The sequence below is a fragment of the Anguilla anguilla genome, chromosome 6, assembly GCF_013347855.1.
Source record: "Anguilla anguilla isolate fAngAng1 chromosome 6, fAngAng1.pri, whole genome shotgun sequence".
NCBI classification, from domain to species: domain Eukaryota; kingdom Metazoa; phylum Chordata; class Actinopteri; order Anguilliformes; family Anguillidae; genus Anguilla; species Anguilla anguilla.
This window is the reverse complement of record NC_049206.1, coordinates 56,828,277-56,843,725: the sequence shown is the minus strand read 5'-3', so window position 1 is coordinate 56,843,725 and position 15,449 is coordinate 56,828,277. Positions and strand designations below refer to the sequence as shown.

General features: G+C 50.2%; 1 protein-coding gene across 25 annotated transcripts in view; it reads left to right on the top strand.

The window, feature by feature from the left end:
• Positions 1–15,449, top strand: part of stxbp5a (syntaxin binding protein 5a (tomosyn)) — a 123,123-nt gene that overhangs the window by 85,408 nt on the left and 22,266 nt on the right. For all 25 annotated transcript variants that reach the window (XM_035421523.1, XM_035421521.1, XM_035421522.1 and 22 more), the window contains exons 9-15: positions 1,369–1,447; positions 2,735–2,889; positions 7,306–7,378; positions 8,055–8,202; positions 9,704–9,771; positions 10,715–10,755; positions 13,153–13,373. In XM_035421523.1, the coding sequence (XP_035277414.1) occupies positions 1,369–1,447; positions 2,735–2,889; positions 7,306–7,378; positions 8,055–8,202; positions 9,704–9,771; positions 10,715–10,755; positions 13,153–13,373 (785 nt within the window). The remainder of the gene's footprint in view (positions 1–1,368; positions 1,448–2,734; positions 2,890–7,305; positions 7,379–8,054; positions 8,203–9,703; positions 9,772–10,714; positions 10,756–13,152; positions 13,374–15,449) is intronic.

Sequence of the window (15,449 nt, the reverse complement as noted above, 5' to 3'; positions counted from 1 at the left end):
GTTCTCTTGCTTGTCGCTCGCTCGCCACGTTCATTCGGGGTGTCTTTTCTGGATTTTAGGGTTCGGTCACAGCGATCCCTGTGTGCGCTTTCATTGGCTCTGCAGCTGTGGACCCACAACATGTCCTTCCTATTGCAAATAAATCCCTTTGTTTTTAAGCCACCTCTTTATAGTTACATACTGTATATATATTCGGTAATGAACTAAAAAAAAAATGGAGAAATAAAACATTCATTCGCAATGCAAAGGTAAACTACAGTTTTTTTTGCAGCACATGTCAAAAATGCTCTTTTTACTTAAAATATGAAAAGAGTATTTCATAGGACAGGACATTTTTTAAATCATTTTTGAGTGAAGGAACTGAAGAAATGCATGAAGACAGAAAGCTTCCTCGGTCCTCTGGAAACCCTGAAGGGAAGAGTCTCTCCGCTCTCCCCTCTCTCTCTCTCTGAGCTCTGAGCCTGTTTGTTTCGCGCGTGGATATTTGGTAAAGAGCGAGAGACGGGCGGCGTTAGCCTGTCGTAATGCGACATCACCACCGCCTGGGGAGATGGGGGTCGGCTTCGGAGCATTACAAGGTCCCCCCCCCCCCCCCCCCGGTGCAAAAAAAGAAGCTAATTCTCCCTCTCGTGTCTCTTGTGTCTGTTCCGGAATGTTCCGGAATGCTCCGACGCGACAGACAGTGTTCCGGAAGCCGACGGCAGCCTAGCAACCGTCCCGGCTGCGTTCCGGCGGCCCGCCAACCCCCCCCCCCCCCCAATCGTCTCCATGCGTGCTACCTACGTTGGCCGTTTGGAAGTGTCTGGGGAATAGTCGCCATTCCCGCTGGGAAGAAGGGTGTCACTGGCGGGGTAAAGCGGCATTACTGGGCTAACCTGGTTTGCTGGCCGTTCCGCACGGCGGGGGGGGGGGGGGGGGGCAGCCACGGGCGAATCGCCAGGCTGGGTGGAGAGCAACAAAAAACCGTTCATCCGCCAGTCCGGCAGCCAAAACCGCCGGCGTGCACTCTCCCCGCCTCTCGTTTTGGAGAGCTTATCGAGGGCGGAGAATTAATTAGGGATTCCCGCGCAGGACTGTGTGCGTTAGATAAATGGTAATGGCTGGGAGAGAGGTATCGATCTTGTGTCGGGGGGGGGTGGGGCCGGGCCGCCGGACGTTCCATAAAGTGGGTGGCGGCTGGGGGCTGGCGGCTGGCGCTGGACGAGCCCCTGGGTGTGAGAGATGTGGGGGGGGGGGGGGGGGGCGTGGCGGGGGTGTTGCAGATGGATCGGCCCGTCTCCGTGACTACGCAGCAGGTAACTGCAGCGTCAGGGAAAGGGAGCTGATGATTGGCTCGTTTTGAACAGCATGGGAAACGTTCTATTTCAGGAAAGCAGCCCAAGGATGGGAAGAAGCCAGAGCCCTGCAAACCCATCCTGAAAGTGGAGTACAAGACCACCAGAGCGGGGTAAGGGAGGCAGCATGGCCCGCTGTGTCTCTCTCTACCCCAATATCTCTATCCCTTTATCCCTCACTCTCTCTCTCTCTCTCTCTCTCTCTCTCTATCCCTCTCTCTCTCTGTCTTTCTTTCTCTCTCTCCCCTCCTCTCTTACCCCTATCTCCCTTTCTTTCCCCTCCCTCTTTCTCTGTCTTTCCTTCCCCCCTCTGTCCTTCCCTCTCTCCATCTTTCCCCCTCCTTCTCCCTTTCTCCCCCTCTCTGTCTCTATCCCTCCCTTTTTGGCTCAGGCTGTCTCTTTCTCTTCCTCCATCCCTCCTGCTCACTGTACGTCTCTCTCTGTCTGTCCTCACCTCCCTCTTTTCCATTCCCCACTCTGTTATTTATTTTCTCCCTCCATTCTTAATTCCTGCTCTCTCTTCCTCCCTCCCTCCTGTGCACTTTACTTCTCTCTTCCTTTCCTCACCTCTCTCTTTTCCATCAGTCTTTTGGTTACCTTCCCCTCTCTTATTCATTTTGTTGTAATCAGAAGACCACTGTCGCGGGGGAGGGTGGGGGGGGGGGCAGAATGTCTCTCTGTTTCCACAGAGCGGCTGTGGTGATGTGCAAGTGTAGGTGCGCATCGGAACTGAGGCCTACGCTCTCAGCCCGACGACCACCGTTAAAAAAAGCCGCTGCACTACACCGGAAACGCTTTGCGTCACGTTAAAGCCCGGAGCGTTCAGTCAAAAGGAATCTTATAAATCCAGAAAAAAATGACTAATAATTACCAAACATTGAACACCGTTCAAGTTGTCAGTCAGATCATTTCTGGACGTCATTTTATAAGTCAGGCTTTTCGTTTTTTTTCTTTTTTTTTTTCTTCCTGAACAACTAAGTTAAACCTTGTTCATTTCCATGGCAACTTGAGACGTGGCAACTTACCATATATTCTGCAGACGAAAACAAGCAATGCCCTCTAGTGAAATATCGAAAGAAACATGATGATTTGCTGTTTGGAAAGAAGAGCATTCTCCGTTATGATTAGCAATATCTTCTTTTAAAATAAAAAAATGTCTTATGTGATGTGTAAAATATACAGTAAAACCCAGGTATTTTGACATGTATTTGGGTGTTAGTTAAAACAGTGCTGTCCTATCCTCTGTATTTTCATAAATCCTGGAAATATGACTGAATTTTTCAACATTTTGTGCATGTGTGTATGTGTGCGTGTGTGTGTGCGTGCGCGCGCGCTCGTGTGTGTGTATATAAAATGGCGGCCGGGCGTCACACGTTTTTGCCGATGTTCTTCCCCTCCAGGGACCCGTTCATGATCCTGTCCGGGGGCCTGTCCTACGACACGGTGGGCAGGAGGCCGTGTCTGACGGTGATGCACGGCAAGAGCACCGCCGTCCTGGAGATGGACTACCCCATCGTGGACTTCCTAACGCTGTGCGAAACGCCATATCCAAATGGTGAGCGCGCGCCCCTCTCTCCTCTCTTACGCTTTCAGCCATTTTGTACACCTGTGTCACTTACCTGGGTGAGCGGGAAGGCAGCCAAAGACCATAGAAGTCCGTGACACAGCTTCTTGTGTAGCCCTTTCTCAGAGAGCGTTATGGTTTGCGTACCGTCACCACCGATGACATACATACAGCCCGCTAAAGTCACCTTGATTTATTGATGAGGGGAGTCAGATTGCGTCACGGCACATCTGTCCGGGAGTCGCTACCCATGTGTCCCAATGCCAATCGTGATGGTGTAATCGTCCGTACATCTGTGCTGCGATTCGTCCGTACGCCTGTCAATCATCGGATGCAGTTAGACCTGCCCACTGCATGCTGTTACACTTGGCCTTGACGATTAACCGTTGGATTGGATTGGTTAGCACATGCATGCCTCAGATGCCCATTTCTAAAACAGCCACAGATCTGAAAAAAGACCTCAGTTTAGTTCGTATAAAACGTCATTGGCATTAGCTCGGAAAACAAATCACAAAATCTGACATGAAACGGATCTGAAGCTGATCAAATTTGCTGTAAGGAATCTTTCCATGTGACCTAAACCAGAAGTGGGCAAAGAGGGTCGTACCTGTTTCTGGTTTTAATGCCACCTTCTGGCCTAAATTACTTGATCTGCCCCAAAATTTATGTCACCTGACATTTTAGCTGCATTTCCTGGTAAGCGCTTGAATGACAGCTGAAGACTGTTCTTGTGTCCCTATATTAAACGTTTAACTGTGATCTAATCTACAAGCCAGTGTTGGTGTGTACAGCCAATTAGCTCATTTAGCCAGGGTAATTGGTGGGAAAAAAAAACCTACACACACACCGGCCTCCAGGACTGGAATCGCCCTCCCCTTGACCTAGCGCTCGAAGTGTTCTTCAGTTAAACCTGGCAACGGAGCAGCGTGCAGGCGTCTATTTGATCTTCGGTGAACTTGATTCCCATTGGTCGGTCATACTCTTGTAACGCTCCTGTATGTCAGCCCTGGAGACGTGTCTGATCTTCCTGCAGCTGTTTGCAGCGACGGCAGGCTCACCTTTTCCCCCGACCGTCATTCCGCAGTTCGCTGTAATCGTCGGACCGAACGAAAAGCCGTTTGTTTGTTTTTCTCCGACGACCGTGGCCCCAGAGGAACGCTGGATGTGCATAATTAATTTCAGAAGTTTGATTTTGCACCGTGATTTATATTCATAAAGCTCATGATCATTATCTCTTTTTTTCTTTTTTTCCTTCTTTTTTTTGCGCTCCTGCCCTTTAAAAGATTAATCCTTTGGGAGACTCTTCATGGGTGATTAGTGGTGTAGTAGCTGCTAGTTTTCCCGCCATCGCTCACGGTGAGGAAGGAAATGACACGGCAGTTGTTCGGCTTTAGCTTGTGGAATGCGTTTAATCACGTTTTTGTAATTTTACATCTTCTATTCAATTGAAACGTTTTCTGTTCGTTTTCAGAAATCACACAGAGGTCTGGGAATATTGTGTAAGGAACGTGGGGGTGGGTGGGGAGGGCACTTTAATTTGGGGGGGGGGGGGGGGAACCACAAGTCTGGAGTCTTCAGATACCCCGTCCTGTTGAGCCTCAGGGTACGCTTGTTTTTTTGTTGTTGCTCGAAACTTAGATGGCCAATTAAGTAAGGTAATTACAAAAAGTTCCTGATCGGTTTCTCTTGGATTGGAATTGGTTGTCGGTCTTAAGGTGAAGGCAAAACGCGGCAGACAAATGAGGACAGGGACTGCGGGCTCATTACAGTACATTTCATTCACTTAGCAGGCACTCTTAAACAGAGGGAAGTTGCGATCGTAGTGCAGCACTGCTAGTGTGCATGGATGCCTTCCCTGCTGAAAATTCCAGTTTAAACCAGTCTAAGCTGGTTTCAGTTGCGTTTTAGCCACTTTCAGTTGGTCAACCAACTGTTCCCCAGTTGACCAGTCTGTATAGTCAGCTAGTTCACCACCAGCCTACTCTATCAGCTTAACCAGCTGTGTCCAGCTAGAGTCCAGCTTTGACCAACCACAGACCAGCTAGGCCCAGCTAGAAGTGTCAAGAAATCACACCTTAAGCCAGCTTAGAATCCCAGCTGGGCTTAGCAGGAATTTTTCCATAGCATTTGTACTGAAACGAGTGTCAAGCTTGTCTGAACAATCTGAACTTTGACCCTGGAGATGCTTGGAAGTGTGAGAGAGGAAGACCGGATGCCGGTAACCGGGCGTGTTGCTACGGGAACGGCTGACAGTGGCCGGGGTGTGGTGGGTGGTGGTCGTCGCCACGGCAGCAGCCCGTACAGCGTTCACGGTGGTTGTTCGCAGTATTAATGCGAGCGCCCCGGGTTTCTCCTGCCGCTCTGTTCATGGATTTCACACTGTGACCGAGACCGAGCGAGAAAGCCAGCCGACTGGGGAGAAACTGTGAACTGTATGCAAAACTGTTCCCTGGCAAATTAAGGTGATAAATTACGCGAGGTGGACCTCAAAAGTTACCAGATCCAGGGGTTCTGAAAAAGGTTTTATTTTTTGAATTGTTATTTATATGCAGGGGCGGAGGAAATGCGTGCTGTGGCACTGAAGCCAACCTATGACATCATGGGGTCAAAGGTCACCCAGGGGTCATTGTGTGGATGAAATTTCAGGAATTTCGGTGTATTCGGTGGGACATGATCTCTAAGCCTACTTATGACCCCAGAGTAAGTCACCACTCCCTGTCCCACTCCCTGTTGAATTTAATACACAGGTTAATATCTGCTCCTATTTAGATACATAAATTAAAATGATCTCAATAAGAATATGAGTATAGATCATCTTTCTGATAATTTTAATTTTTTAAAGTTTTTTTTTTTCCTATATGGTCTATTATTATATTTCATATGTGACCAGTCAGGATAACACCCCACGTGAGGTCCCTCGTAGTGATATATGGCAGCATCACAATATTCCGGAAGCAGTTTTAACACTGTGTGTAATGGCTTGCTTTATCGCTCGTGGGTTTGAGGGCGTAGTTGCATTTATGGAGTGGCATTATATTATTTCGGAAGCGTAGAGGAGAAGTCCTTGGCGCATTTCCCTTGGGTCAGATGAAGAGTAAAAGCAGAGCGTTCTCGTATAAGCCCCCCCCCCCCCCCCCCCTTTGCTTTTCACTCATAAAAGGAAGCCCGGGCAGCTCTGTGAGACGAGGACGTTCGGAAGTTTTGGATGAAAGGCTTTTGAGTTGCGTAATCCAGCGGCGACGGCTGTTGTTCGGGGCCGACCTGATGTTCTGGCGTCTTTGATTCAAGCTCATTACGCTGACCTTTGGAGACTGCGGCTTACATAATATTGTTCCCCCCGCTCACTTGTTTATTCCTGGCCTGTCCCCGATTCCCCAAGTCACTGTTCTTAAGATAATTTCCGTCGTGTTGTCCTGGGCATGTATTTATTTTTTTTATTTATTTTATTTTTTGGGTGGAATTGCGAAAGCCCTGCCCCGAAATGGCTGTGATGTGTTTGGGTTCTGGCGGGACGGAGAGTCGCTGGAGGCGATGGTGCCGCGGGCTGCAGACTCTCCGGCTGAGTGGCCTCTGAAGGGTTCCGTTCGAGGCTCGCCCCGGCGACAGACTCTGTTAAGGCTTTTTTTTTTTTTCCTGTTTTTTATGAGATTTTTTAAAAATGTTTTTTTTTGCTTGTTATTGTTGTTTTTTCCCCTCTTCCTCTTTTTTTCGTATATTTTTTATTTATTTATTTTTTGCCCGACAGCGTTTTCGGCGGAGAAGGAGACGTTAATGTGGACGGACCGTAAAGGTCGCGCTCCACGGGCGCGGGCGTCGTCTCCACGGCGTCGCTCGTACGCGCGCCACACACGATGCTCGCCAACCCCACCCTCAGCCCCCACCCCCACCCCCACCCTCACCCTCAGGCCACACCTCCACCCTGAGCCCTCTCACCCCACCCTCAGCCCACACATCCACCCTGAGCCCCCGCCCCCACTCTGAGCCCTCACCCCCACCCTCAGCTCCCACCCCCACCCCCACCCTCACCCTCAGGCCACACCTCCACCCTCAGCTCCCACCCCCGCCCTGAGCTCTCACCCCCACCCTTAGCCCACACCCCCACCCTCACCCTCAGGCCACACCCCACCCCCACCCTGAGCCCTCTCCCCCCACCCTTAGCCCACACCTCCACCTGGAAAAGTGGACGTCATTTCCTCTCGTGGGTTTTGGTCACCTCGCGACATCTGCAGCAGAGCTGACCGAAGTTACACTCGGTCCCGCGTCGTAATTCTGTTTCACTGTCGCAGACGCCGTGCTGAAATTGTTCGTAGTTTTTTTTTTTTTTTTTAGGCCTCCCTAAATTTGATTTTTTTACTGTTGGTAATTTAAGTTCACTGAAATGGCAGTTATTTCTTGTTCTCCTTGCAGATTTCCAGGAACCTTATGCTGTAGTCGTCCTTCTAGAAAAGGATTTAGTAGTTATCGATCTTGCACAAAATGGGTAAGTTCGAATATGGGTATGTTTTTTTGTTGTTGCACAGTGCAGTGTGCTGTTATTTTTAATGGGTGCATTTTATTTAATTTACTTCTTGATTACTTTAACCAACAATACGATATTGTAGTCTGTTAAGCTTGTCCAGAGTCTCCTTGCATTTTATTGACTTGCTCGCATTGTTAAGTACGCTTAGTTATGTTGGTTTTTGTTGCAGGCATTATTATTATTATTAGTCATACAGTATTAAATGCGTGACTCCTAAACTGACCTGCAGTGTCTGTACTGAATTTGCCCTTTATAGGGTGGTATAAAACAAAAGATTTTTGTTGCCTTGTTACACAAGCAATTGTTCAGTATGGCCCAAAATACAGTTAGTACTGAGGGGCCAATGAGAGTATTTTTACATGTACCAAATAAAATATCTAATAAGCAGAACGCTAAGTCATTGCCTAATTCACCACTGCCCGCAAAAGCTCAAATTGGTTTTGATTGCATTTTAGGTACTGTACGCATTTTGCCTGTATATTCAAACCTATATAATGCAGAGTCTGTACATACGTTGTGAAGTTTTGTAAAGTGATCATTAATGACTTTGATTGTATTTCACTGAGGGATGGGTCTTTCCTGGCATAATGTGTGAATCGCGAATGCTTGTCTCTTTTTTCCCCCCGTCCTGCTCCAGATACCCCATATTTGAGAACCCGTACCCGCTCACCATCCACGAGTCCCCGGTGACGTGCTGTGAGTACTTCGCTGACTGTCCCGTGGACCTCATCCCCGCCCTGTACTCCGTGGGCTCCAGGCAGAAGCGGCAAGGCTACAGTAAAAAGGTGTCCTGCACCCCCCGCCACCGCCCCCCCCCTCTCTCACACCTGGTGCCCCCCCAACACACACACCTGCTCACTCTCTCACACCTGCTGCCCCCCCCCCCCCGGCACACCTGTGTGCTCTCTCACACCTGCTGCCCCCCCCCCGACACACCTGTGTGCTCTCTCACACCTGCTGCCCCCCCCCCCCCGACACACCTGCTCACTCTCTCACACCTGCTGCCCCCCCCCCCGGCACACCTGCTCACTCTCTCACACCTGCTGCCCCCCCCAACACACACACCTGTGTGCTCTCTCACACCTGCTGCCCCCCCCAACACACACACCTGCTCACTCTCTCACACTTGCTGACCGCACACACACACCTGCTCGCTCTTGCACACCTGCTGCCCCCCCCCAACACGCACACCTGTGTGCTCTCACACACCTGCTGACCCCCCCCACACACACACACACACACACCTGCTCTATTATCCCGGGATAATGTACTCAGTTGCCCCCCCCCCCCCCCCCCTGTGAGTCACCAGCAGCCAGCGTGAAGCTCTCTGCATGCCGTGTTATCCCCATGGCGATTATCCTCCGGTGAAAAGGCTGCGTCCTATTGGCTGGCTAAGCGTGAGGGGGCGGGGTCAGTTGCGCGGTTGGGACCCCTTTTTTTTTTTTTTAAACCGGAGGAGCCGTCGGTACTTGGGAAGTGAGTCAGCCAGTTCTGAAGAGCATCGGGAGGTAAGACACACAAGCACAGAAGCTGGAGAGAAGGCCGCACAAGCGCTTGGCTGGCAGTTTTATGGACTACCCATAATGCTGCGGTGGAGTGGTCTGCTCTTCCTTGACCTCGCCAGTGGGACATGTGCACTAATGCTTCTCGGCGGTGGGTGGGGGATTTTAAGAATGGAAGGAATGGAAGAACGGGCCTGTCTGTGTTTGCCTGCATATACTGCTGTGAGGTGGGCATTGTGGTTGGGGGGGTTCCCTGCTCTGGGGGGGGGGGGGGGGCACGCCCTTTAGAAACACCCCTCTCGGGACGGAACGGAAGCGGCGATTGATTCGCCCCTCTCAGCCGGGATGCTCTGGGAGGGGGGGGGGGGGGGGGGGGGGATGGGACGGGGAGACAGACAGAGCCCGGGCTGTGATTCATCGCGTATCCCCTAGCAACGGCGCTTCTCCCGAAAAGCCCGTCGGTCTAAAAACGGAACGGGCGCTTCGCACCTCTTATCCCCGTCTCACAGCCGCGGTCCCGGGCACTGGCTCGGATGGGGGGGGGGGGAAACGGCGACGGTCACGGGGGATTTTTCGAGGAGGTACGCCTCACCGCGAACGGCTCAGAGCTGCTGCTGGGAGGCACGCAGTGCTGACTGGGTACAGCTATATGTGCCTTCTGATTACCCACAATGCACTGGGCCAGTGTCTCATAAGCGAATGGCTCGTCTGTTTCATACCTTTCTGTTGGAGTCATGCCATCCCTCTGATAACGTGTTTGTCTTCTTTTTGTTTTTTATTTTAGGAGTGGCCCATCAGCGGCGGTACCTGGGGTCTTGGGACACAGAGCTACCCAGAGATCATTATCACCGGGTGAGGGCTGCACTCCGCGGGGCTCCCCGAGGGGGGCTCCAGCAGCGGTGGTATTACCGTACGCGGGTATGCGGGTGGGGGGGGGGTGGGGTGCGCGTGTCCGGGGAGTGGCCAGAGAAGCTGTGCAAAAAAAAAAAAAAGCTGCGCAAGGAAATAAAATGAACTTGTGTCTGCCACCACCCCCCCCACCCCCCAAATGTCTACAGTTCAGCTGAAATCGCAAAAAAGGATAGGGCATGTAAGCACTTTCCCAAACTTGGGCAGATTCACTTTTAGCTTCTGTGTCCGGAAATGAAAAAAGGCTGCATACAACTCCCAGAATGCCGTTCGCCTGTAGAAGTAACAGCGATGACAGCGCTGCGTAATCTGTCGGTTGAATGTGAACAGAGAGGAGCACGGTCTGTCTTCACTCGGTTAATTCCATTTGGTTCCCTTGTTTGGTTTTACTTATTCATGCGCTCGTTCTTTTATTCATGTCTCAGACTGTTGCTTGTCCATATTTCCGTCAGTCCTGTGAGCGTTGTTGTGACGGAACATCTCGGGGAAACTTCACAGGAATGTCTGTTCGGCTTGTTACCGCGAGTAGGTCGTAGGCATTATGCCTGATACAGACAGGAGACATTGGTTCTAATCTGCAACCGCAGGTAAATCCTCTGTAGTAGCAAGCCTTCAAGACAGAGAGATTTCTCCACCCCTCTCCTACTCCCAATCTTTGATGTGATTGGCCAGTTCGTAGCCAATCAGATTGCTCAGAGATAGACATGTCCTGTAAGCCTTCCATCAGGAGGATGTCCACTCTTGACAGTGCTGCCAGTCCACACAGACTCCGTATAACACAATTAAAACAATTCTAGTGCTTTAGCCTGCGGGGTGGGGAAAAAAAAAAAGTGAAAGATTTGATTAAGCCGAAGAAGTAATTATCCTCCTCTTCTGTGATTAACAGGCATGCAGATGGGTCAGTAAAATTCTGGGATGCTTCTGCAAGTAAGTCTGCTGCTCTTTTCTTTTCCCTTTTCCTTTTTTTTTTTAGCGAGCAGAACACACTGCGTTCTGTCCCTGACGGAAAACAAAAAAACACAGGGAAGGTGATTGGTTGTCCGAAATTGAGCGTTTATAAATCATCAGTGTGTGAGGCCCATTAACCAAACTCTGTGCTCGGTACGGCACGTCCAACTATAAACTATCCCTGGGGCTCATTTTATATCACTTAATGGCTTTTTTCTGATAACTTCTAATTAATTTCCAGTTGCAATTAGACGGGCATGTTACATGGGGCGAGTACAAGTTAACGCTTATAGAAATATAATGACTTGCTGTGTCTAATAATGTACTGCAGTATGTTGAAAATATTCACACTTTTTGAAAATATAATAGATATATTTCTCATCACTGTATTTTTAAGAGATATATTACGATATATAAATGCCTGAAAGCAGCGGAAATAGATATTTTTGCCAATATATTATGAATGGTTGAGTTTCCATAAGGGAACAGCCCAAGGTACTCTGTGATGGTTTGTAGGTGGTCTTTGTGGTGCAGTGTGAATGTGATACTTCATGCAGGGATAGCCGACCCTGGTCCTGGAGAGCCACAGGATCGGCTGGCTTTCCATCGTTAACTCTGCACTTAATTGATCCATTAAAGCAGCTGTTTTCACAGGCAACTCCCATGGTCTCTTTGGTTCTCAATTTGTTGTGGCTTTAGGGTTGCAGACAAAAACCGGTACCCCTCTTTTTGAAACTCTTTCCACCACGTTTACACACACTGTGTATTCCGGGTCATTGTGATTGTTATTACTGTCGTTATTACTGATGTCTCGTAGCGGTGTACAGAAAGGTGCTTTCTCATAGCAGGTGCAGTTTGCAGGTGTTGCGCTGGGACCGACCATTAGCCATTAGAGCAGTAACTTGGCGGGCCGGGGGGGGGGGGGGGGGGGGCTGGGGTTAAACACTGTCACATTGCCACTGGACTCTACAAACCCCCCCCCCCCTCCCCCCCCTTTACCCATAAATCTGTTCTGCAAACATCTGGCCGGCTCAGTGTTTCAGGCCGATTAATCACAGGAAGCGTCACTGGGCTCGGCGGCGGCTAGGAACCGAAGGCACTTCCATTTGTCTTTCACAGGTCATGTGACTCACACGCCCTGTGATTACAAATTAACATGAGCTGCGCTTTAGTAAATCCAAACGTGTGAAACGAAATATTATTGTTATTATTATTTGTAGTAGTAACACCTGCAAACTTAGTAGTAACACCTGCTATGTAAAAGTAGCTTTCTGTACACTGCTGCAAGACATTAGTTATAACAATAATAATAATAATCATAATGACCCAGAATACACAGTGTGTGTAAAGGTGGTGGAAAGAGTTTTGCGGTAGTAGTATTACTGCTATTGGTAGTGCTGATATTAGTAGAAGATGTAGTGATGCAATTAACTTATTCTTTTTGCTGCTATTCATCAGAGGTAAATGATTCTCCTTTTAGCATGGCACACGATCTATCTGCTCGCTGTCCCACGAAGCCGCTACAGTTACCGGCAGTTACATTTTGAAATGGGGGGGGGGGGGCGGGGGTGCGGAGTGATGCCACGGGGGCAGATGAAACGCATTTAACCCAGCTCACGGGCGCATTGGGCAGCTAACCGCCAGGCTGTAATCGCCTTCTCAGATGAGGTTCCAGAATCTTCGTTGCCTGGGATTTCAGGGGGTCACTAATGTGGATTATGCAGAGCTGCAGTTTTGGTTTTTGCCCGTTACATTTTACCTGGTGCTTTTTTTTTTAAAATCTTTGACCCGCATTTTTGTATAGGGGGTAAGCTCCACCAATAGCCAGGTGTGTGAGGCCTGTTTTTGTATAGGGGTAAGATCTTATCAATAGCCAGGGGTGTAAGGCCTGTTTTTGTATAGGGGTAAGATCTTATCAATAGCCAGGGGTGTAAGGCCTGTTTTTGTATAGGGGTAAGATCTTATCAATAGCCAGGTGCGTAAGCTCTGTTTTTGTATAGGGGTAAGATCTTATCAATAGCCAGGTGTGTAAGGCTTGTTTTTGTATAGGGGTAAGATCTTATCAATATCCAGGTGTGTAAGCCATGTTGATCATTAGCCAGGTGTGTAAGCTCTGTTTTTGTATAGGGGGTAAGCTCCACCAATAGCCAGGTGTGTAAGGCCTGTTTTTGCATTGGGGTAAGCTCTACCAATAGCCAGGTGTGTAAGCCCTGTTTTTGCATTGAGGTAAGCTCTACCAATAGCCAGGTGTGTAAGGCCTGTTTTTGCATTGAGGTAAGCTCTACCAATAGCCAGGTGTATAAACCCTGTTTTTGCATTGAGGTAAGCTTTGCCATTAGCCAGGTGGCTAAGCCGAAGGTGTTGCCCCTCCCTCAGTAATGCTGCAAGTGCTGTACAAGCTGAAGACGGCCAAGGTGTTCGAGAAGGCCCGGAACAAGGAGGACAAGCCCAACACGGACATTGTGGACGAGGACCCCTTCGCCATCCAGCTCCTGGCCTGGTGCCCCGAGAGCCGCATGCTGTGCGTGGCCGGCGTCTCCGCCCACGTCATCATCTACCGGTTCAGCAAACAGGAAGTGGTCACGGAGGTGGTGCAGGTGAGAGCCCCTGCCCCCCGAGACAGGAAGTGGGGTTAGGGTTAGGGGTTAGGGGTTAGGGTTCCCAAAGCTGGAGAGCTGTGGCCATGGTGCGTCTCCGCACACGTCATCGTCTACCGGTTCAGCAAACAGGAAGTGGTGATGGAGGTGGTGCAGGTGAGAGCCCGCCCCCCGAGACAGGAAGTGGGGTTAGGGGTTAGGGGTTAGGGTTCCCAAAGCTGGAGAGCTGTGGTCGTGGTGCGTCTCCGCCCACGTCATCATCTACCGGTTCAGCAAACAGGAAGTGGTGACGGAGGTGGTGCAGGTGAGAGCCCACGCCCCCCGAGACAGGAAGTGGGGTTAGGGGTTAGGGGTTAGGGGTTAGGGTTCCCAAAGCAGGAGAGCTGTGGCCCTGGTTTCCTACCTTTACCTGATGTGTAGAGAATGGACAGGTTGGCGCAATATGGCGGAAGTTGCAGCTGGCCAATCAGTGGTCACTTCAAATTAGCCCGTGTGTGTGTGTGTGTGTGTGTGTGTGTGTGTGGTTTTCATTGTCATAACCTTGGATGCGAATTAGAAAACAACACTCATCCTGACCTCCCAGTTTTATCTCAGCACCCCGAGCCTGTAATTTTTTCGTTCTTTGCCATTGTCTCGTTTATGGCCCGATTTCCTTAGATCAGTAAATGTCTGGACTGAGTCCAGCTCAATGTTGTGGTGACAGATGGCGGCCGATGGGGGTGGGGCGGGGCGGGGTGCAAAGCTCGGACCTCCGGGGCGCTAACGACGCCCCGTTCCGGCGGCGTCCTTCGAATCCAGGCGCTAATTCGACCCCGGGGGGGTGCGGCAGACTCCCTTCCTTCTGCCTTCTTCAGCTGAGAGCTCCGCCGTGGAGACATCGGACCCATGTCTCCGGTCGGCTCGGCGCGACGCTAGCGGGCTTAGCGCGTTCCCGTGGGTCCTAATCCCTTCCGCATGGTCTCCTTACCGTGGGGGGGTCGGCTTGGATCGGAGGGTCCATGGGGGGGGGGCGGGGGGGCGCACTGCTTTAGGGAGCTTTGAGTTGAACATGGCTCCCGCATGCTTACAGCAAGAGTGAGGAACACGCTGCCAAGCGGGGAGGCCGTGTTTTACCGAACGCATTCGCCAGCTGTCACGGTGGACACGCCCATTTCGGGGGAACTGTGGTTTATAATCTTTAAATATAATGTAATCATAAAAATAAAAAAAACTGTACTCAATGGGCCTCTTTCACAAAACTTTTCTTGAATAATTCTTAATTTTTTGTTCTTAAAAATGTTCCTACGGAAAAACGACATGAGATTCATGACACGTGTGCAGCCTTTTGTTTTTGTGCCTGTCCCAGGTGTATGAGATGATGAATGCTGGCTGTTTGTAAATTTTATGCCTAATCCTGTTCATGTGATTTGAATAAGGAAACAGCCATGAGCAAACACAGATAAGGAAAAAAATGATGAATGCCGAAACGTTCTTGGAAACGTCCTTACACGCAGTTTCCGATGGAATGTGATCGTACGCGTGCTTCGTGAACGAGGCCCGTTGACGTCCGCGGTGATCGTAGCAGCCGTGAAACGAAATATTTTTATTCCTCGTGCTAATGTGACGGGGCTGCTGCGGGCTTTCAAACCGTGGCCTTTGTCTGTCGCTCCAAGAGCGATGGGATTAGCCCGCTAGGCTAAAGCCTAAAGTCCGCACCCTCAGTGTCACATTCTGCGGCGGATGCTCGTGCGCTAACGCTAACGCTAACGTGCCTGAACCGACAGCGAGGGGCAAACTCACGACGTTCCTTCAGCACGCCAGCTGTCTGAGCTCATCGTACGCTTCTTCTTCTTCTTTTGACAGTTGGAACTTTTTGCGAAACCAAATTTGTGCTTGTGTGGTGGGATGCCCTCGCAGTCTGTTTGGGTGTATAACCGGGTGAGGGATTGGGAGAAGGACGGAAAATTAATGGTTCACGCGCTCGTCGGTAGTGCTGAGAGGACTCCCAGAATGCTCTGCTCCGGTCGGCGCCTGGCGCGGGGCCCGAATGGCTGCCGGAGTCCCGATTAGCAGCTGCGAGAACCGTGGAACGTTCCG